The sequence below is a fragment of the Calonectris borealis genome, chromosome 14 (genome assembly GCF_964195595.1).
Source record: "Calonectris borealis chromosome 14, bCalBor7.hap1.2, whole genome shotgun sequence".
In the NCBI taxonomy this organism is placed as follows: domain Eukaryota; kingdom Metazoa; phylum Chordata; class Aves; order Procellariiformes; family Procellariidae; genus Calonectris; species Calonectris borealis.
In genome coordinates this window covers 8,614,105-8,637,677 of record NC_134325.1, presented here as the reverse complement: position 1 = coordinate 8,637,677, position 23,573 = coordinate 8,614,105, and the positions used below count along the sequence as shown (strand labels likewise).

General features: G+C 41.9%; 1 protein-coding gene across 1 annotated transcript in view; it reads left to right on the top strand.

The window, feature by feature from the left end:
• DENND2B (DENN domain containing 2B) overlaps nt 1-23,573 on the top strand; it is a 73,861-nt gene continuing 50,288 nt past the window's right edge. Inside the window, exons 1-4 of the mRNA XM_075163117.1 lie at nt 1-221; nt 4,133-4,269; nt 17,991-18,139; nt 20,859-21,074. Of these exons, the coding sequence (XP_075019218.1) occupies nt 67-221; nt 4,133-4,269; nt 17,991-18,139; nt 20,859-21,074 (657 nt within the window). The 5' untranslated portion in view covers nt 1-66. The remainder of the gene's footprint in view (nt 222-4,132; nt 4,270-17,990; nt 18,140-20,858; nt 21,075-23,573) is intronic.

Here is a 23,573-nt window from a genome sequence, read left to right as displayed (position 1 = left end):
TGCTCCTCGAAAGCCCGGCTAACACCGCAGTGAATCCTGTCCCCAAGCCCAAACGCACCTTTGAATATGAAGCAGACAAAAACCACAAAAGTAAACCAAGCAATGGCCTACCTCCATCTCCTACGCCTGCTGCTCCTCCTCCCCTCCCGTCCACCCCCTGCACCCCCCGTGACCAGAAGGCAGAAGAAAGAGTCGCGCTTTCACCGAAAATCCCAGAATAGGTAAAATTCAAGGAAATATCTTGTGCTCGATCTTCAAATAAATAGATGTGCTGTATTTTTTTAGTAACGATATTCTAAATTCTCCCTCTAATCCAATGCTTTTGACCTGAGAAATGCTAAGAATTGCGTGCAAGACAAGTATTTTTTCCTCTGGGCTGCACTGGTGCGTTGCACTGGTACAATACCTTTACATGGCTACAGTTTTGGAGTTCTCCAACCTGCATTCCTCGATCCCTGGAAAAGGCTCTAGGTCATGTGTGCTAAAGGTTTTCTCGCTCATTTTGGCACATAATCCCTTACTTGAGATTTTTAAAGGAGCATAATTTCATTATTTTTTTGTAGCGGGACCATTGCTGATCTGTCATAGGCCTGTCTGCCTGTTCACTGCAAAACATACCTGCAGAGGGTTTGTGTTTCCAAAGTTTGTTACCACAGCAGTTGTGTCAGTTTTATGCAACGTTGATGATTTTATTTAATTCAGTGCTTAGAAATGTTGTCCTAAGTTACTACGAGTAGCTGTAGAGCATTAATGCTGAGAAAAATATGTTTTAGCACAGAAAGGCCTTTATGTCCTTCCTGAGTTAATGATGAGCAGAGTATATGGCTATGTTTCCCCAGCAGTCTGTGGAGCCTGGCTTGTTTTAATTACATGATTTCCCTTGACTTTTTGGAAATGATACAACTCATTCTGCTCACCGCTTAGAAAATTGTAGGCATAGTTGTTGTTAAAAATTCAAAGTACGGCATTTTTAACAAGTTCATCTCTCTGTACCTGTGTACGATACACACACGCTCTTGGTATTTAGTGATGAGCTTTGCAAGTAACCGCTAAGCAGCATCTCAAATGCGCACTATCAATTCAGTATCTGGTGCTTGATGTTGGCTCAATTAATTAAAAGTTTATGTCAGCACAACCTGACCTGAAGTACACTGAGGCAGGAAAAGAAGAGGAGCCTTCAGATTCTCTTCTTTACTTTCAGGAGACACCTGCTTCTGAAATGCATCAAACAGCTCTGCTGACATGCGTTGTTTCTCCGAGAAAGGCGGGGGGGGGGGTGCAATGTGGAAAGCCAAGCTCTGATTAGCAGGGCTTATCTTTGAGTTCTGGCAGCAATCTCAGTTAGAGGAAGTTAATCTAGATTTTAACAAGAATTTGTGAAATAAAGCTGACCTCATTTTGTTTAGCACAGCATTTCCAATGTACAGAAGACAAATAATGATTTTTGAATGTTCTGCTATAAATGATAGCCTTTACTGGAAAATTAAGGCGCAAGCGGTAAAATGGTCTGTGTGGTGGGTGGCGGAGAGGAATGAATAACAGAAGATTATTCTTGCACAGAATCACTGTGTGACCTGCGGCTAAGTGATCATAGTCACTCTCACACCGAGTTTGAGACCATACAAGTCATCTGAGAACCACAGTATTTTGTTACAATGAGTTTGTGAGATGAAGTTTTGAGACTTCTTGAAAGAAGAGGTACAATTCATGCTTGCACCTACTGTTCTGCAGGTTCAGTCCCCTGTCATAGCAGAGTTAGACAACAGCACGCTTCAGCAATGGAGCCTCAGTCCTGGGTGGGGCTAGCAGGTACAAGCCCAAAACAAAAGCAGTATTTATCAATTTAAATTGTGATTAATGGAGTATAAGATGTAGGATTTACAGTGTTATTACGTGTACCTGATGATTCTTGCAAATCAGTTTGACTTTGTACAAGGTCGGTTTCCATTTGCTTGTAACAGCTTTACCCTACTGTAGTTTAGTGATTTCTCTGGACTTACCTCTGATTAATGATGATCTAAGTAAGTTTAAATCAACGTCCCAAAACTGCAGCTTTGCCGGCTGACTTCAAGGCTGGATGGAAATCCTTTATAAAACTTTAACTTTATTGTCTTTGCTACTGTCCTTCCTTTAGTTACAGTAAGGAGAATTCCAACATTTACAAAGAGCTTGAGACCATACAAGTCAACTAAGAATGACAGTATTTTGTTACAAGTAATTATTGAAATCTCAGTCTCTAAACTGTTCTCTTTTGAGAACAGACATAATTCATTATGTCTACAGCTTGTAACTGTGTGTTTCAGACTGAACATACGTTTGCACTCACTGGAATGTCATGAGAATGGACTGTGGATATTTATTCTTCTAATATTTTGGTTGAAAACACTGGTTTTCTTTGTGGTGGCTAATTCAACATTATAGAAAAATGGAGGAAGTCTCTCATATTTGCCTGCTAGCGTATAGCCAGTCTGTATTCAGAGGACCTGGTGCCCATGGTAGCTTCTACACTTCAGATTCATGTGAGGTGGATGTTCCCTAGCAGCTGGAGATCCGCTGGCACAGACACAGCGCAGGAGAGGAGTGTCACAGGATAGGCTCGGGACAGATGGACCACAGCTGAGTGCTGGTCCACAAACCATTCCTGTGGTCCTATGCAATCTCACTGCATCATAGCATTGCCTTGAAATCTGTAAGAGTTGGGTATTTCACTGCTTTAGAAAGTCTCATTTCGTACACAGGTATGTCTTCAGTGCCTAAGCATCTTTTATAACTGCCAGTAGGTGCAGAGGAGCAGATGTCTGGATCTGAAACACACGGCTTGTTTCTGCCACGATCCTGATGTGCATAACACAGACCTGGATATTCTTAAGATTAGGGAAAGGAGAGAGAGGGGGCTCCTAAGCCTGCCTCAGACCCATAAGTCTGCTCCAGCAGACAGATAGGAAATGCCTTTGTCAAATGCAGTGTCTGTATGATAGTCACTGTATTGCCTGTAGGGATACTCTCGAGCCAATTAACAGGCCAAAGTATGTCTCAGGAGACTCTGCCACTGCCATATGGATATGCTGTCAACATATGTTTCACTCCAGCTGGGGAGAAGAGGAAAGGGGGTTGATAGCAGGACGATTTACTGTTCATCTAGTTTGGGTATCAATGGGTGAAGTATGGCCATCAGCACAGTCTCTGCAAGCCTTACAGCACCCCGGGATCTACACTCCGACCTGAGCCCATTTTTCACATCATTTCATCCTCAGTACTAAATCAATCAAATGAATGCTAGCCCCTGTTCAGCTGGCAATGCAAACCATGCACCTCCCAACTTTAGTGTAGATGTTGCCTCAGAGAACAAGTGCTGGGCAAACAGGAGAATGGGGAGGGCTTGGGCTCCTCTTCACCCAGAGTGGGGTGTGGGTGAGAAGTGGTGAATCGCCTCTCCTTCGAGTACCCGAGTTGTATGGGTTCATCTGACCCAGCTGCCCCTCACCTCCCTGCCAGAAAGCTCGAACCTTCAGGCCCCAGCCCGGGCTGCTCATCTACCCCAAAGAGCCTTAACTTCCCCCGTGCTTTGTCCTCTGCTGCCAGTGCTTGACGCAGGGTGTGCAAGGGAAGGGGCTGACTTTCACACGAGTCTGCCTTTGGCATTTGTACACTGACCTTTATGCGGGAACATATCTGGAGGTTCAAGACATGTGAGTGTTTTCAAACTAAGGGCTACGTCTCCCAGAGCAACCGGTGGAGGAATGCTTTCCAGAGAAATGTCTTTTTCTTGAGGAGAGATGGCCACATGTTTCTGGGGCCCCTGGCAAGAGCAAAGAAATTTCTAATCTGAGGACTGTACTGCTAACTTACTCTGCAACCTTTGAAAAATATCACATACTTTCTTGGTATTTGTTCCCTGTCTGCATAATGGGGATAACAATACTTCCAACCTCATAAAAGTGTCACAGATTGCTATACTAAAGACCGCTGTGAGTACAGGACTTGAGATCCTCTAAAAGTTAGTCCTTAAAGCATGATGTGTGATTTTTTTTGTTGGTCATTTTATATATATTTCTTAGCAAACAAATGCTCAGCTAAGTGTTTGAGCCATTTTGCATTCTAGTTACTAATTACTTACTGTTTTAAACTTTAGAAAATCCTTTGAGTTTGAGGATGCGTCAAGTCTGCAATCCCTGTACCCTCCCTCCCCAACTGAAAATGGGACTGAGAGCCAGCATAAATTTGGATCCAAGAGCACTTTAGAAGAAAATGCCTATGAAGACATTGTTGGTAAGAACCTGTTGCAGTACATGGGCTCACAGTGGGATATTGAGCAGTTGTGGTCAGACCGTGTATTGTTGAACACATGCCCTGTGCAAGAACATTCAGCGCTGTCAGTAAAGAGAGATTAAATGGAGAGTAAATGGGTTTGATGCATCAGTGCAAACATAACTCTCAGTCTGCATGCAGGTCGTCTTGATTCCTTAAGACTTCATTGGCTGGTATTGGAAACAGACTGTTTGGTCAGTTTTTTGCCATGCTTTTCAAGAACCAAATCATTCTTTTTGTCGAGGCCTTGGCTTGAAGCCTTGACTGGTGTAAAAATGTAAAGAACTGAACTTGAGATAGTGTTTACAAAACTATCCAATAGCAAGATTAACCTCACAGGCCTCGTGTGGTCAGCCTGAGCTTTTCAGGACTCCTGTATGGACTGCCAAAGCAGTTGTTTGTAGCCCTGTTCCTGGTCTCCCCTAAGTCCCAGTTGCTGGTTAAAGAAAAATTAATTTCCTTTAGCTATACAGCCATCAGGAATGCGCAACAAAAACGCTGTTTTGATTAAGCTTCACAAGAAAAACATGTTTCTTTTGGTCTTAGAAGGAAATGTATGGCCTATGCATACATTCTTTTAACATCAAAAAAGTTGTTATAATTACTGAAAATTGGGCAGCCCTTCAGAGCACAGATTTTCCACACAAGTGATGAATATCTGCATTGTTTTTAACTCTTTCAGTGTTGTATTATTACAACAGATACAAAGGGTACTTCATTTTACTTTGGACAATGAATCTTTATCTACTGTAAACTGGAGGGCTACCAAGAAAATCAGGGGCCCTAGAGCACATCTCCTATGAAGAGGCACTCACAAGCTGGACTTGTTTAGTCTGGTAAAAAGGAGGACCAGAGGCACTCTAATACTGCTTAAAAATGTTTGAAGGGCAAACAAAGACGATAGAACAAAACTCTTCTTGGTCATATCAGTTGATACAGCAAGGCCACAAACTGCAGCGTGGGGCACTTTGTCCTTATACCCAAATTCTGTCTCTGGCTTGTCAGCCTCAGTGAAAACAGGAGTTTACTCTTTCCATTTTCAGCTGTACTTTCCCTCTATGCCATTCAAAAAAATGCTTTCAGAACACACAAAAAATGCTGCTCTTCAGTGTCTGTTAATAAAAATGAGAGCTTGTGTAGGTACTAAAATATTTTTTTCTGTGGAGATCGTCCTTATATGATCATCAGCCTTCTCCATGAACACTGTGCAATTCACACTTGAAAATTTATTGTGCATTAATTACAGTGCTCATCTTTGCTCAGGACCTGGCAACATACTGCCAGATGTTAGGTGGTAATGCTACTTTTCCTTGCTTTGGTTTGTTAAATATCAAAATAAGATGTGCAGGACTGGTAGGCTTTCTTCAAATGAGAAGAAATCTTGGGTTCAGTAAAACAAAATCATAGTGGGCTCTTCCAGCTCATGGGAACAATAAGCCAGCTCCCTGCAGATTATAATTTGGGCATTTTGGAGGGCAGTGGGAAGAGAATGCAAAATTTCAGATCTGTGGACAAACACAGAACTTCATTGTTTTGTACTGCTTTTTAACAACCTCTTTCCAAAGCACTTCGTTCAATACAGGCAGTGCAGGGGGAATACCAAATCAGTGTAATTCTTATAAACTGTCAAGCATGATTAAAGACAAGCCAAAGTAGTTTGATCTCTGGCTTTAAAGAAACTATCATAGTTTTGTGTATCACATCTGCATAATTTATACCAGTAGTGCTACACCCCAGTCTCTAAGTAGCACTTTTGTACTCATGCAAACCAGGTGTCTGTACGAGTGAGTTTATTTTATAGCTTTACATCTGCTTCAAAGCTGTAAAGGACTCTGTCACTTCTGCTTTGGGTTTTCTTTGCAAACAGTTGCCCTAGAGGTGGTGGTGGGTTTTTTGTCTATACCTGGTTGAATCTCCTGCCTCTCTAAAAGCTTGTAGGTACTTAAAACATTGTCACTGTAGTAATAAACTTAATAAAGTGTCCATGTCTGCCCCTCCCCCCATAGAAATAAAACTTTTAATGCAAGTAAGTGTTAAAACACAAGAAAAAAATGGCTGTGAATCTTGAGCAATGCTCTAAGTACTCTACTGTGGGACAGAATCATAAAAAAAATTTCAGGTTGGAAGAGACTCTGGAGTCGGCTGATCCACCCTCTGCTCAAGGCAGGGCTAGTTTCAAAGTTAGATCAAGTTGCTCAGGGCTACGTCTAGTTGAGTTTTGAAAATATCTTAGGAGGATGGTTTCACTGCTTCTCTGTGCAGCCTGCTCCACTGCTTAACCTCCACTGTGAGGAATTTTTTCTTGATATCACTGTGAAGGAATTTTTCTTTCTATCCAGTCAGAATTCTCCTTGTTGCTATTTGTGACCATTGTCTTTCATCCTTTCACTGTGCACCTCCAAGAAGCGTCTGGCTCCACCTTTTCCATAACCCCTTCTAGGTAGTAGAAGACAGCAGTTGGGTTCCCCCCAGATTTCTCTAGGCTAAACAGTCCCAATTCTCTCAGCCTTTTCTCATTTATGTTGGATGCTTCAGCCCCCAGCCATCTTAGTAGCCTTGCTCTAGACTGTCTCCAGTCTGTTGAAGTCATGGTACTGTGAATACTCCAGATGTGGCATTGCAAGGGCCAAATAGAGGGGAATTACCACTTCCCCCCACTTCTGCTAATGCGGGGCAAGGTGTCATTGGCCTTCCTTGCCCTGGCGCGTACTGTCGCAGGGTTATTCTGACCCATGTGTGGGACTGTATTTGTCTTTCCTAAACTTCCCGCAGTTCCTGTTGAGCCGTTCCTTCAGTTTGCTGAGGTCCCCGAGGACAGAAGCCCAGCTCTCCTGTCTGTCACCACATCCCCCAGGCTGGTGCCCCTTAGCAGAATGTCTCTCCCTCATTGGAAAGCAGAGGAGAGCTGTGGATATGTTATGTGAATTATCTATCAGAGGGTATCTTCTAAAAAGTATATTTAATGTTAGATATCTACAAGATACTGTGTGGGGTACTGAGTGCTCTCACTCAGACTAGTGCAATGATCAAAATACAGCTTCTAAGCACGTAAGTGCTAGGACTAGAGTCGTTTTTTTGCTTACTACGTGACCTCCTCATGTGATGCATATGCACACTAAACCTTTGTCTTTCTCCTGGTGCCCTTACACTGTTTCCTTCTTTAATGACCAGGACAGTGATGAACTGCTATGGCTAGTTTATGTTATTTTGAGAGCTAACTTTTAAAAAAAAAAAAAAAGAAAAGGTTTTAAGGTACATTAAAACCAAAAATGATTGTGCTTTAAAATCCAGTGACATCATGAACCAGACACTTTGTTTAATTTTGTAATATTTTTGTACACTTCAATACATGAAATATCTGCATGTTAAGTTCAAGACAGGTATTGGATTGGAACATAATGATCCATTCTGCATTAATCAGGAAGCAGTTGTATAAAGGGGTGCACATTCCTAATATTAATCAGAGCTGTATTCCATGTGCAAGGAACCATGTGGACTTCATTCATCTTCTGTACTAGCACACACAGGAATGTGGCAGTCGTAGTAAACTTAACATTGTTTTGCTTCTTGTGGTTTTGAATGAGTCTTTAATCAGACCAAAATTGATGTGGCTTTATGAATCCAGTTGGGGAAACCATGCTTGGCTTTGTGTGAATTCAAGAAACTATCATAGTATTAAGAGATGTCTGAGACAGTTGCTTCTGCTGTGTTGTGGACAACAGTATTTCCTGTCATATGTACCATACGGTTTCAGTTTTCCAGTCTCTTCCCTTAAATGCAGTTGAGATATTTGAATATTGTTATTTAAGGTCTGGTGTGTCTGAGGCATTTTTCACCTGACATCTAGAAGCATTTGTTATCATCTCCAAAAAAAGTTGAATGAGTAAAGTGAAGGCAAGGTTAAGGGCACAATATTAAGTTTAACTTGAGAAAATCTAGTAAACCCATGTAAATTATAGCTTGTGTTTGTAAGAGAAATTGCACTCACAATTTAGAAATTAAATATAGTGGAAGAAATCTTTGATAAGGCAAGCTTTCTTACTCTGTATCTCCTCGGAGTGCTGGACACAATAGAACAGGTGGAGATTTCCTCTAAGAGGACACTACATAGATCTATAGGAGACCCGTTGCTCACCTGGGCTGTGCGTGTTGTATCGTAGATTGATAACGTTTAATTTGATGTCGCACAACTCCATTTGCCTTGTCCAAGCAAAAGCCATTTGCTCTTATAGCTGCCTGGCCCTCATTTAAAACATTTTTTTTTCCCAAGAAGAATGAAAGTGATTAAAATGCTCTTCCTCCCTGAAGATCTGTGACTAATGGGGTTTCTTGCTTCTCTGTTGTTTTTGAAGTCATAGGTGGACTATTCAGCACATAGCCCAGGTGTACGAGTATCAGATTATTTGTCTTCTAACTGGTGTAGTGTCTTACTGGTGCATTAAGAAGAGCAGTTTGTATAAGAATGGGTTTATTTCAGCCACATATATTACTGCAGAGAGGTCTTGCCCCAGTGAGATTCCCATTCTGTCTGACTGGCTCACTTGCAAGACTGGTGCCTGCTCACTAAATGACAATAGTCCAAAGCACTCTTAGAACTCTGTTAGCTAACATGAAAGACAACGCTAATGAATTAAGCTCTGTTAGAGTCCTCAGCTGGGGTTAGGCTGTACTTTTCTTTGGGACAAGACTGGCTTGACTTTGTGGCTGGAGCTCTTTTGAGTGGTCGCTGTCCTGGGTTGCAGTGGACAAACCCATGTTCTATCCGGCTTGGCCACATGCATTGGCACGTGCCCGGCAGTTTGGGGTGACATTAGCCCTTCCTCAGCGTTGGTTGGCAGGCTTCCTGCTAGGCCTTTTCCCAGTGCATAGATCTGCTGGAATCGCTCCCAGGCTGAAATAGATCTTTTAGTTTATTCCTCTCCATCAAATTCCTGTGAGGAGGAACGTAAATGTCTGCTACTGCCCTGGGGAAGTTTTGGTGCTTCATGGCAGCAGAGTCCCTAGGAACACAAAGTCTGGGGACACCAGTGTATGCCAGTTACGTATGGCCAGGCCTGGTCTGTACCAGAAGTTAGGTGGCCTGCCAAAGGCATGATAGGTGTCAGTGCCAAAACCTGTTAGAGCTGCTTGGTGGCAGGTCCCAGCGCTGTGTAGTTCACTAGGCCATGCGCCTCTCCTTTAACCTTGCGGTTGATATAGTCAGCAGCAGGGACTACTTTGTTCATTACCTGCAGGTATTTTTTCAACTGACATTTTAGGATATACTGTGGAAGGTGGAGTCCATCAAATACCCGCTGGCTGAGGAAATGCTCTTCTCAAAGAGACTCCAGCAGCTGGAATGTGAACCTGGGCAGGTGGATTAGCTGTTAAAGAGGCACAGATAACCTGGGCAAGAGAAGGATGGTCAGAAGTGTATGGTTCAGGCAACTGGCACAAATTCCTGTGAAAAAATCTTTCCTCTAGGCAATGCCGCAGTTATTATGCAAAGTAAAAAGTTGGAATGTTTTTATTTTAAAGCTGGGATTCAGCAGTTGAGTTTTGGTTCTAAAAGAGCACAGGCCTTTGGATCTGGGGTTTTGATATTGTCCGTGGTGGAAGAGGCCAGCTTGAAAGCTTGCCTTGGAACTCGGTTCCGTCTTCTCGTTTCTCCCTATCTCCACATCACAGTTTCTCTGCGGTCCATTGAGGAGACTAGAGTCAGTCACACATTCCTGATGGGGTTACAGACTTCTTCCCAGCTCAGAAATAAATGTTCAGAGGCAGAGCTTGGGTTCAGGCCCATCTCTGGTTGTATTTATGTTTTTTGAGAAGTAATTGGCGAAGCCAGTCAGAATGCTCTTCTGGAGTCTGTGAAGCTGTCAGTCAGCAGAGTCAGATCGTTTCAGATCGGCTTTAAATAAAAGGTGATAGTTAAATTGTGTGGGAAATCTGTCCAGAGGGGGAAAAGGACACAAACAGCAGAACTGAGACAGTTGAAGGAGAAGCAGCTGCTGACAGCTACTGTGTCTGCTTTGACAGCTAGAGCTGAAGCAGTCGAGAAAGCAAAGCAATAGCCCAGAAACATTGCTGTGGGATCTCCAAAACCAGGATGAATTTCTGAATGGGATCTTGCTGGTGGGCTCCGGTTGGGATGGTCCTGCAATCCGTTGTCCCAGGGGCAGCTGGCCCTCCTGGGGAGGGTTTCTTATGCACCCATCTGCTCTCTGGACCTGTTCAGTGTCACGTTTAGGAGATTTTGAGCCCTTTCAATAGCTGGATACTTCTCTTGACAAATATTTTTTGCACCTTAAGAGGAGTTAGACTGATGTTAGCAACTTAATCACTCTGCTTCTGGAGGTATATAATTGAACCTTGTTACAATTGACACCCAAGGTGACTGAAAAGTGAAACAGTGTCATTATACACAACTGTTTAGCTGTTTTCCTCTCTCGGGTTGAGTATCTCACTTCAGTTTGGGAAGAATCAGCTTCTTGTTTACTTCTGCACTATAACAGGACAGCTAGCTCTGGGTTTGCATGGGCCTTCTTCACAGACAGAGAGTTGAGTGAAAAATAAATCATTATAAAGCCCCAAACCAGGCAGATTGGTACCGGGCCTAGAAAAGTTGTTGGTGTGGTTTTTTTTTTTTTTTTTTTGGAGTAAAATCATATCCACATAAGTCTTGTATACAGGTTTCAGGTAATCACTCAGAGAGCAAAATGTCCTCCTTTTGATGTAATCATCTCTCCTTAAAATTAGTGAGGGCCAGGTTGTTGTTGTACTTGGGTAAGTACAGTCTTTTCCAGAGACATAAGAACGGATGAATCCGGGTCTCTCAGCTATTTCCCAATAGATCAGAACTCGTAAGAGAGGCGATGGAGCAATATGTCTCAAATCAGCATTACTAAGTGGAGCGTCAGGGCAGTCTAACCCAGGTGGGTGCCTGAGCAGTTAAAATAGGCAGGTGTGGACCTACAAGCAAGATCCTGAGCATGGAGGGAATGTCGGTGGCCTAACCTTTCCCGTGGAGTCCAGAACAGCGTGTCACTCCCTTTAAACCTCCTGGTAAGGCACCTCGTCTCTCCTAAACTGATTAGTTGTTTTGAATTCTGATGTAAATTGGACATAGTGCATGTCATATAACAAATGGGATGATTTAGCTATTTTACTGAATCCTCCACTGTGTGTGCCAAGAGCTGCAGAAATCATGACTGAGGTCCAGTTGGAAGATGTTCCAGCTTGACATTGCTTTCAAATGAGAACATTTGCAAAGTTCTTCCAGTAAATGTGGAAAAAGGTTAGAAAGACAGCGAGCTGATCTTTCCAGTAAAGTCCCATCATCATGTGCCACATTATTGCCTGTCATGCTTTCGTATCACATTATTGTCTGCCATATTATCATCTCACATCAAAAGGGTTGTACAAATCTGGGAGAAACTGGAATTGCTGGGCTGCTGTGAAGCTGAAGCAAACTTGGAGAGATTGCACCTCTGCCAGCAGTGCTGTGCTAGTTGCTTCTCTGAAAACATCTTGGGTTTTTAGTCAGACCCTTACCAGGAGGTCTCTGGATAGTTGTTAGTCAAAGACAGAGCTAGGATTGGTACAAAAATGGTGCAGGCAGTGATCAGGGAAACGTATGTTCCTGTTTTCTTCCACGCCCCCACTCTGCCTCTCACAATCTAAAAAGCATGTGAGTTTTTGGAAAGTGTAATAGTGGCAATTTTAATAATAGACAGTGTAGGGTAATGGCAGCCAGAGCACATTAAATCAAACAGTATCCATATGGGCCTGTCAAAGAAAGGCCACATACTCCAGCTGTCTGATCCTATTGATGATCAGCCTGCTGCTTTGTTGCTACATTGGGATACATGGATTTCAGTTATTTTTAATAATCATCTCATGCTTTATTTAGATCCCCATTTTTCTCTGTGGGGTCTGTCTCACAGCTATACCATCCATTACAGCTTCTTCTGACAGTCTCTGTCAGCTTTATTGCCTGGTTTTCTAGTCAATGCTGCAGGTTAATAAAACAGAGAGTAAAAAGACCATGAGGCTCCTCTCCCAAATCCTAGTTTAAATTCACAGAGACTGTGTTGAAGTCAGCAGGGTTAAACCTCTGTGAAGTGCAAGCAGGTTAGGCATGCTGATGCTGTACTGTGCTAACAGTTGCTCATCAGATGTTTTCATGCACATGATTTTGGACTGAGTGTTAAATGGATTATTTTTCGGGCTGAAATTTCTTATTCATTTATCAGCCATGCTTATTCTTCTCCACCTAATGCTTCATTATGATTACAGCATTATAATGTGTCTTATTTGTAATTTGATATTGAAATAGTTCCTTTTTCTACAGATTCCTGGGGTAAATTCCTCAGCTGAGATGCACAATTGCAGCTTCTCTGATGTTGAAAGAGCTCATCTATGCACTAAAGATCTAAGCTTAGATACTTTATGAGAGTGTGGAGATTTTGTGGTTTTCATCCATTTGATCTGAACATGCTCATAAACATCCCAGTGGCTGAGTTTTCCTCCAGCACTGGCAGCGTGAATCTGCGTTTGTGTAATTTTATGAATGAGTAATGCATACACAGAACACACCTGGATTCCCATCATTGAGCAATTCTTTGGACTTAAGTGCCCAGAGATGCTGGGGAGCTCTAAGACTGCACAGCGCACGAATACCGTGCTGTTCCCTCATGCAGTGCTTGCACTCAGAGGTTCATACCCATTGCTTCCTCTTCAACGGCAGCAAAAGCAGAATTCCCCAATCACCCTTCTCTGCTTGCTTCTTCCTTGCCCAGTTGTATTTTGTCTTAACCTTCTGCAAGGGCTTGTGTGCACCAGATGTGCGTGAGCTGGATGAATTGGGCTGTATCTACAACTGAACAGAGGTCTTGGGCAGAGGGCAAAAAAGGTAGCTCAAGAGTTTGTAGGTCCATCAGAGGGATTATGTGTGGAAAGGAGTTGATGTTGTGTCTTGTGTCTGTTGTTACAGAAATACTGCAAAAGGTTTAGGGGATGGGGGCCACAAGTATCAGAAGTTCTTACAGGCTGCTCACTTTTCTACTTGTCTGTTATTCAGTCTTCTATCCGGGCCTCTTTTCCTGCCCATTTATTGCAACTATTTCCAGCTCCTTGCCTCTGGAGCTACATGCTGCTTTTCCCCAAGTCTCTCCTGGGATGGCAGCTGAAGCTTTCATCTCCCAGTTCACTATAACGTAAAATACATTAATTGCCTTATATTTTGTGCATATGCTGTAGTATGCAGGAAATACACACTTTGCCATTTGTGAGGTGCTAACCTGCCTAACTCAGCCGTACCGTTCAGGGGCCTGGGCTTTCTATGTAGCCAGCGAAGAAGGCAGTAAGCTCTTTGGGCATTCAGCATCACCCTCTGGAGACCATATCTCCTCTGCAATCATTGGCTCCTGATTTAGGCACCCAAGTTAACACAAGTTGATGAGCCCTTTCCCTTACTGTATACCTGCTGTTCGATTCTTCTCGCTTCCTGGCAGCGCGAAAGGCAGGAGTTATAATCAGCACTCAGTGAATCACTTCATTCCTCTGATAATTATTTCTCCCATCTAGAAAGAAATGATGCATTTCCCTGCTTCCAGCCATTTATAGAGAAGTGTCTGCCTGAATTTTTTTTTCCCGTCAGCCTTACTTTTCACTCCTTTCTCAGCGTGAGACAGGCTTGCTGAGCCTGCCTCTGCTTCCCATTTGCCACGTGTGAGAGGCTGAGCAGAGGAACATTGTGTGCTGCCTCAGGACTCGGTGGGGCTGACTTGCAGAGCATCACGGAGTGAGGAATTGCAACCGCTGGAGGAAACTCATCGATGCTTAAGCTCAAGGCACTGCATTCCTCAGGACTTTTCTAAAGATCACTGGTTATTTTATCTTTTTTTTTTTCCTATCCCCTGTGGACCAATCATTAAATTGCCTGTGAGATCTTCTGAAGATAAATGTCGTGTAGATAAATGTCCTGTGTTAACTCAGCAGTTCGGTATGTAGAATTCAAGAGAATGGGAAACTTGAAAAAAAAAAGTTTATAAAGGGAACTGATCTGGAAGCAGGGATGGTGATTAGAGACAGTATTTGCCAAAGGCTTGCTATTTCGTGTGACCATATGCATTCTGGGGGTCTGATTCAGCTTCCTTTGAAGTCAGTGATAGTCTGCTGTTGTCTTGTGTGGCAGTTGGATCCAGCCTCATTAAGGCAAGCCTGGCCTCTATACTGCATAATGTTTCTCCTTTTGGCTTCCAATAGAGACATCCATATGGAAGGAACAAGGATGTTTCCTTGCTCTTTCATTGTAAATGTGTTTTCCTTTTGCAGCAAATCCAAATGAATGCAAAAGCACTGCCGCTTGCAGATTGTGAACATTCCTTGCCTAGGTCTTGGGACTAGAGAAGTGATGGTGTTGAGGAGAAATGCAGAGATCAAAGCTGCAAACCTCTGAGCCAGCCCAGCTATATGGAAGCTTTCCTCATTTTTGTGCTGCAGCAACAGTAGCAGCCACCACTGCAGCCCTTCCCCAGAGCCTCCTCCGGTGTGGGACCTACATCTGCTGGTGGCCCTCAGTTCCTAGGTCTTTCTCCCATGGAAGGGAGTCACAGTGCAGAGTCATAGGGTTAAGTGCTGCTCTAAGGCAGTTCAGGGTACCCCCCCACATCTTTTTAGCTTGCTTGCCAGCTTGGGTTTCTTGTGACTTGTCCTTCCTACTCTTGGCACCCAGAAACCAGTCTGTCTGGCCTGCCTAGTGCCCTTTTTGCATCTTTGGTCTTATCCACCAGGGAGAGCATATATACTAAAAAATGGTGGTTGTCTAAAGTTTGAAAATTACTGAAGACCTAGACAAATAAATTATCTCTCTCAGTTCACTGGCTGAACCAAATATTGGTTCAAATGCCAAATCAGCAAAACCAGGTTGTTTCAGATTGCTTAGACTATTTCATTATCAGAGATTTGGTGGGGAAGTTTATTCTTTAAAAAAAAAAAAAAAGAATAGGTCTTAAGGCATCATTTCAAAATGAAAAAAAAAACCCTGAAATAATTTGATTTTTAAGCAAATGAGAAAAATTAAAGAAACAAGTGTTCTTGAACAGCAAGCCAGTCATCTGAAGAAACTCTCACAGCTCTAGGGAAAGGGTTAAAATCCCTGTGGTGTCTCCACTGACCTCCACATTACACTGAAGAAGAATTTGGCCTGAGCTTTCTTTTGGTAGAGAATCTGAGTCAGGAAAGCAGCCTCTGCTCATGGTTCCTTGCTCCTCCCTCTCCTCTCATCCAAGACTTCTCTGGGCCTGTTTCTATACTTAATATTCTAGGTCAACATTAGTAATGTTGAGTTTATCTGGGTTCAAGAAATTCTGTTTTACATTGTGTCTTGGAAAGAGAATCACCCTAAAACTTTTAAATGCTTTACATTTTAAAAAAGGTTTCTTCTCAGCAGTTTGGATACTGTGCAGACTAATGTAATAACATTTGTTTTCACAAGGAAGCATATGTTTAAGCACTGTCTAATGTAGCCGGGTATTCTGAAATCTGTTAATCCATTCTAAAATGCTTGCTTGACCTATACTTGACTTTGGCTTACAAGAAATTCTATTATGCTAGTACAGTCCAATTAGCTGTGAGTAAGCAATAGCATTTTGCAAAGTTGACCATTTATTGTTGTTATGATTATTATATCTAGAGCTCTAGAGTTTACAAGTAACAGAATTACTGTGCAGTATCTATTTGTTTTTCTTTCTGCAGAAGGAATCAATCAATTCCATAGTCCTATCAGAACATATGTAGCTGTACATTTTTGTAGGAATATTTGTTGCTTAAGATTTATCTTGTTCATTACATTAATCAAAAGGTCTTTCTTCTAAGTACCCCATGCACCTTGAAGGTGTTCTTTCCGTGCAGCGTGCGGATTGACTATGATGATAGTGCAGCCTCTAGAATCAGATTCCCTCTGGATGAAATAATAAGCTGTGATTGCCAATTCAAACATTCTTCAAAAGCGGCAGTTATTCAGGCTTCTAATTAAAACAAAGCTAAAACATTCACTCCTGTGCTTATATTTGACTAGAAATCTTAGTATGATGCACTACCGAAGCAAAACTGTATTTTTACTTGTATTGTGAATATGTGAACTTGCTAAGCAAAAGCTTTTACCGCTATAATTGATGAATCAAGCAGTCTCACGCTTCCAGGCTTAACACTAAAGTAGAAAGCACAAACTACTTTTGGTTTCTTTTGTACAATGAGGAAAAGTAATATTCTGTCTAGAACAAAAAAACTGGTAGTCAAATGAACTGGGTATTAATCAGGCCTTGCTCTCATTGAAAACACCTATGCCTCAACTGTCATCTCTGTAAAAGCGGTGACTATTTTCTGTAACAGTGTGAATAATAAACCATGCTACAGCTTTCTGTTTTCAATTCTTAATTGATACAGTATGTAGTAAAAACTGAATTTCTTGTATTTAATAGCTTGTATTGCAACATATATTGTACTAAAACCATGAGTTTTAGAGTCATCTTTAGATATAAAACCAAAAGCAAGTTGGTTCAAAAGCTTTGAACTTCCTGCATGTTTGAAGTTTCTGCAAAGTCAACTCTTAAATTTGAGTAGATCTCATTTTGGGGATGATTTTCTGTGTAAGATGGTAGGAAAACTGGAAGGAACTGTGTTCAAAATACCTGAAGTTCTAAACCAGTTGTTGATTATGAAGTGTGTGAAGAAATGGATACAAAATGTTCATTTTACTGATGGCATTCATTCATCTTCATGCTTCTTAGTTCAGTGAGAGGTTTAGTGAGTTCAGAAGTTTTGAGAAGACAGTAGGTTATTCCACTGGTCCTTAGGCTGCTGAAGGGTGTTGGATCTCATTTAATTCTGGACTGTAAATTTTGGTTCTGCTTTTCAAATGCTAAAAATTCAAAGATTGCAGCCTGCTTTTTGACATATTTTTCATTTACGTCATACTTAGTGATTAACTGTTCAAGCCTCTATATATTACTGGCAGGATGAGTTTCCTTCTGGGTGATATTAATTTTACATAAATTGAAATGAATAGCTGCTTAATTAGAAGGCACAATGTGTTTTAAAGAACACTTTGAGGATGCAGTATGGTAGGGGCAGAAATTCTTCCCTCATCTTTTACACTTTGCAATCTTCTCTCTTTGCACTGCTGAGCTGAAGTGTTTATTTTTTCTTTACCTTGTCTCAGGGGAAGAGAAAAGTGAAGGTAGCATCAAATAAAAGTTGTCTTATTGTGTGTAAGGGTGGTATGTTGAGAACAGTTATTTATTGCTATTCATTTCACCCTGTGAGTGGCTGCTATAGATTTATAAAATCTACTGGTACACTTTAAAGTAGTTATGTGCCTTAGTTTTTATATATCAATAAATTTTCCACAGCTGTGGATGCTCAGAAGCACGTCTTGTGAAATCTTTGCATTTTATTAAAAAAAAAAAAGGCAGTAAAAAAAAGCCCAAAGAAACTTGTCGACCTCATAGCCAAGTTCTCCTCCAAATACTTCCAGCTGCAGCTAGAGGGATGAGTCACGCTGAAAGGCGAGGAGCTTTTCTAAAAGCCTTTCACTTGGTTCACATGATTTTTATTTTTTTTTAACTTTACATTCCTGTCTGTTTTTCTTTTCTTAAAAAAAAAAAAAAAAACACCAAAAAAAACCAAAAAACGTGAAGGCGAGTCACCCAAGGAAAACCCGTATGAGGATGTGGAGCTGAAAGGCCGTCACGCGGGCCGAAAATCCCATCAGCTCTCCGAGAATTCCCTAGATTCTTTGCACAGGATGTGGACGCCCCAGGACAGGAAATACACATCACCTCCCCAGGTAACAGCGTGACGGCGCCGGTCTTTCTGTGCTCGAAGCTTATTTAAAACTTTTGCAAGAAAATCAATCATGGCACAGGAGGAAGAGCAGCCGTACCGAATGATAGAGGGTATCTGGAAAAAGAGTGATCGAATGCATAAATCGTTGCTGGGAATGCTCTTGTCAGCTGTAGCTCAGCTTCTCAGCGCTGCGCTGCAGAAGCTGATGGCTCTTTGTGCTGGCTACAGCCTGATGAGTTTAAGCAGAATCTTTCCACTGGTTGTTTGTGAGCTGAATCTGGCCCTAAATTACTTGTATGGCTGCACCTCTTTGTGAATTGCCTCCGTGTTTGCTGCTGGGCTTTTAGTAGGGACAGGAGGGAAAAAGTCAGCTGCTTAATCTTGCCCATGTATTGTTACGTGAGGCCTATTGTGACTTTGCTCACGTGAAGTACATAGCGTGGCATATTTTACTGTAAAATGGAGAAGGCCAAGTATGCCCCCCCAATAAATAAATGAATAATAAAATAATCAGAAAAACCTGAGTGTCTGCATTTAACAAGGCTGTATAAGTCGTGTTTACAGCATAAAGTAAAAGACCAGGAACTCTGCAGACTTTCCATTTTGTGGTGAATTTTCCGAAGCAGTCTGGTTTTTTGTGAATGCTATGAAATGCCAGGTTGCTTTGTTGTTTATGGGATCATTGTGTTCATAAGGAAAAACATAAATTTCATCACATACTTAATTTTGAGATTCAAAATGTTTTTTAAAGGAACTTTGTTTTGCACTGAATCAACAGAAAATTTGCAGTTGAACAAAAGGTCACAACAATTTACATTTTTTTCTTGTAAAGAGACTTAGAACAAAACCGAATACATTTTCTTTCACTTATTTTGTGTGCATGTGAGCATCACAGTCCAAGAGACAAAAGAAGTATCACCAGGATTCTTAGTATGTGCCTAGCACATCATTTGTAAAACAGGAGCGTTTTCAGCAAAGCTGCTGAAAAGGGAACAAGTGGAAGGTAGTAATCAGGCAGAGTAAGGAGAAACAGAAACTGCAGCCACGAAGATAACCTCGTAGTGAGAGACATACTATGCATAACAATTATTTTTGGCTGTGTGTGTCTTAGCAGGAATTGTGGCTAATTGTGGCATCTAGAGAATCCAACAGGGTGTACCATTAGGGTAGGAACCATATAGATCCATAGTAAGATACTGTCCACTGTTCTCTGTTTTATACAGGGTGACCAAAGAATATACAGATTAAAATGAGTTGCTCAGTAAATAAGTACTGTCTGGTATCTTTGCAACAGGGCTATCTTTATTCTGGTAGCTTCTTTTTGAAATGCTGCCCAGAGTTTCCTGCCAGGAGTCAGTCCTGCCATAATTGCACTGTCATTGTGCTGATATATAAAGCACTAAGAGCAGGTCAACTATGGGCCTGGGTAATTCTCCAATGACCAGAAATAGAAAAGTCTCAATTTCCTGAAGAATGGCAGCTTTGGCAATGATTTATCAGCCCGTTTTTCCAGCATAGCAACATAGCTGGATTAGCAACATGACTTTTCAGTCATGGACGATGATAAACAAGATGGAAGAGATCACAAGGTCAGCAGGCTTTCAACAATCATCTCCAAAAAGAATTCCTTTCATTAAAGTATAGATTGCTGCAGATTTTCCTGGCAGGGTAACCTGTGGTAAGCAGAGACCTCAGAAACACTGGCTTGTGGTCATTTTGAATCCCACTGTGTCTTCCCCTTCCCATTCGTTATTTTCAGTTTTTGAAATCACCAGAACTAAAAAGAATGTTTTATTGATGACATTGTATTTCTGATGCAAAACCCATACATACAGAAACTATGCTTAATCCCAGATAGTATGGCACTGTAGTAAGTAAGCCCTCCAAGTAGAACAAATGGGACATTTGTTACTGCAGGTTTATAGCTTGTAATACTGCTAATAGAATATTAGCAAATGCCAATTGACAGCTGCTTGACATAATAGTACTTTTTCCTAAACAGGCTGGTTAAGCTTCTTACAGTGTTTGGGAGGAGAAGGCAGGGAGCCAGCCTTGCCAGCCTGCTGATTAACCTGAGAGCTGGGCAGAGCTGCTCGAAAGACTGCTCCAGAAGAGCCCCAGTTTTTTAAAGATAGCTGTTACTTGGTGGTTAATCCTGTCAGTGAGATTTTCCCTTCTCCCTGCAATGATAACAGTTTCGTGTTTTAAAGGGAATTCTTTGGGAATGCAGGACAAAGCTGTAACCGCGCCTCTGCACGTTGGCAGATCTTAAAACATCTTAACACCACGGAAATACAGCAAGCTTGATTTTCTGCTTTCTTTCTTTAGGATAAAATAGCAACTTCAGTGTAATTGCTCTTGATTTTCACTACTGCAAGTGAAAGAGATCGATCAGGCCCATCGGGTCAGTGTTGTGATGTCAGCCAAGCCTTTAAGTTAGGTTTGAAGGCTCATAGAGTTGATGTGATGTGGGTCCATGGAAATGCACCAAAGCCAAAAGTACTATTGTTTTCTTTGAACTTTAAAGTCTTCGATACTGACCCCCTTCGTTTTGACCCGTCTCTTCGTTTTGACCTAAAACCCTCTCTGCGCATATGCCGCAGAGCAGTGGCTCACCTGGCATGGTGTCCTTGTGTGGCCACCACTCACTCACAAAGAGCTGCTTCTGCACTAAGTGTTGCTGAGGGGGGGAAGAGCTCAAGCTGTTCTTGTTCCTGCAGCTCCCTTCGAAGCCCAGCAGCCAGTCTCTGCGCATCGGGAACTGGTCAGAAAGGAAGAGCCACCGTTTACCACGGCTGCCCAAGCGGCACAGCCATGATGACATGCTGCTGCTGGCTCAGCTTGGCATTCCCTCCTCCCCTTCCAGCCTCAATGAGGACAGCCTGAGTACCACAAGCGAGCTGCTGTCTACGCGGCGGGCCAGGAGGATCCCAAAGGTACTGCAGGGTGATCGGGCTTATGCTGAGGATAAGTCACCTGTCTGCAAGAGCTTGCAAATTTCTATCCAACCTTTAGCCGTCATTGAAAGCTCTTTTTGAATCCTCAAGTAAAACTGAGATCAAAACAGGAACGGTAACTCTCAGGAGCCAAGACATACTCCTTTTTTACATACAGCTGTACTGTGAAGATCCCTTCTCTAGAAGTGGGTAACTCTGCCCTGGTCCAAGAGTAGCAAACATCTGATTGCCATCTTTGCACAGAGTTGATTTTAAGCCAATTCTGTTTTCCACAGTTTTCTTTTAGCTCTGTGGGCCAGAGCATTGTTGTGTACCTAACTTTATGATTTTGGATGGGTGATGGCCAAGCAATTATTATTTATAACATGCAGCAGCACTTGAAGTGGTTTTTTTCCCCATTGTTTGTTTACTGGTCTCAGGAAAATAACTATTATTGGACTAATATGTTTCCCTTCATTTACTCACAACCTCCCCCATCCTGATAATCCTGTTGTCTTGATGGATTTGAAGTAAAAATTAATCTTCCATTTTTCAAGGAGTTTTCCAATTCAAAATGGGATGTGAAAAAAACCCAAACAACCAAACAACAACAAAAAAACCCCAGCAAACCTTTTCTAGTACAATAGCAACAGAGGGGGGGAGAAGTGCCAATATATTCATTTTTGGCTTGTGAACAAAGCTGATTTTTACTGTATATTCAGCTCTTTCCTGTTCTTATTAGAGAGCATATTTTAAAGTACATAGCTGTAAATACTGTGAGTAGAGGGAGATTTTTATGTTCCTGTCAATTAGTCTGAAATTCTGTCTAAGCAGGAAACAAACAAAAAGGAGGAAATTAATCCTATGTCCTTAATGTTTACTATATTTTTACTTTCTTGGAATATACTATTTTGCTGCACAAATGAGCATACATCCGTGAAGGAAGTTACAGAGTAACTTACGGAGTAGCTTACTACTTGTTTTGAGTAAAGCTTGGAAAGTTTGGCTGTTAGTTTTGTACCCAACCTTCTTTTCTTTTTTTTTTTTTTGTTTTTTTTTTTTTTTTTAATTTAAGGGACAGACATTCTCCTTATATGAAATTATGTTTTTAGCATATGAATGTTCATAGTTTTGTCATAAATCTCATGATAATTTCTATTTTTGAACACTCTAGCTCCTAGAATCACGTATTACTGGAGAATCTAAGGTTTTTATTGAGAAAATGTTAGTTATTAGAGGGAAAAACTCAAACCTGAGAAACTCCTGTTCTGTACCACCCCTCGTGATGCTTTGTGAAGCAATACCCAAATTCTTTAAACATCTGGGCATTCCTCACCACAGTGCAGGTATTTTACCCCGGTGAAATAGCTCAAGCAGACGAAGTGCCAAGCAGCACAGCGAGGGGAGTGAAAAATCCCGGCAAGGCCCCTCGACCTGGTTCCTGATGCCTTGTTTGGTGCTTACGTGCAGGAGTTTCTGGGCCGGCGCACGCGCTGGAGCCGGGCAGGATTTCATCCTGCTGGCTCTGCCGTGGTGCTGTGCAGATTCCCAGCAGGCAGAGCCAGGCACACGGCCGCAAGCAGAGAAGTTCCAGCTGAGCCTTGCTGGTGGGTTACACGTGGCTCAGCACGTGGAGGCAAAATCCCTGCTTCAAGCAGGAGAACAAGTGAGGATTTTAACACTTCGAACTGTCCGTTCTGGGCCAGATCCTGTTCCTCTGTTGGAGGGGTTGCACGAGTTTTTGTTCCAGTCTGTGCTCTGTTACTGACTTTCTACTGTGTCTTTGGTGAATTAGTTTCTCCCATTGAGTTTATTTCTCTCTGCAAGCTGAGGTAAAACAGCTTTTGCAAATTGTATTATATTCTACGAGTAATGCTGCTATGGAATGAAATACACTATTCCTGACTCATAAAAACATTATGAAGATTAATTGCTACATACTTATGACTCTCTGGAAGTTATAATATTCTGTTTAATTACGAATCCTTAATAATCCCAACCTCTTGTTGAAGGCACTAAACACAAGTTCTCTTATTCATATTTTCCATCATCTCAGATTTTTTTGGATAGACAGTTATTATCTGCATTAGCCCTACTGAAGGAAATCGTAAAGGTGATTACCAGGAGTTAAAATTCTGGCTAGTGCTGGTTAAAGCCAGCTAAAGCCAGTACTAGTAGCCAACTTCAAAATACTTTTGTAGATAAGGGTAAGATTGGAGACAGTAGATACAGCACCTCTGAAGTCAAGTAAGTTCAGCACGAGTCGGAAGGGGGAGGGAGGAGAAGTCCATATGGGCCAGATCCTCAGCTGATACGATATCGCTTCAAAGCAGCTGGTTCACTCTGTACCTGAAAAGGCTTTAAAAAGCTAGGGCCATCTCCTTCTGTGCTTATTTGAACACACTAAAATCTCAGTTCAGAGAGGTGCTAACACACATGTTACTCTTATACTCAAAATAAGAATGTGATCTTAAGGTCCATGAGAGTTTGGCAAAGTTG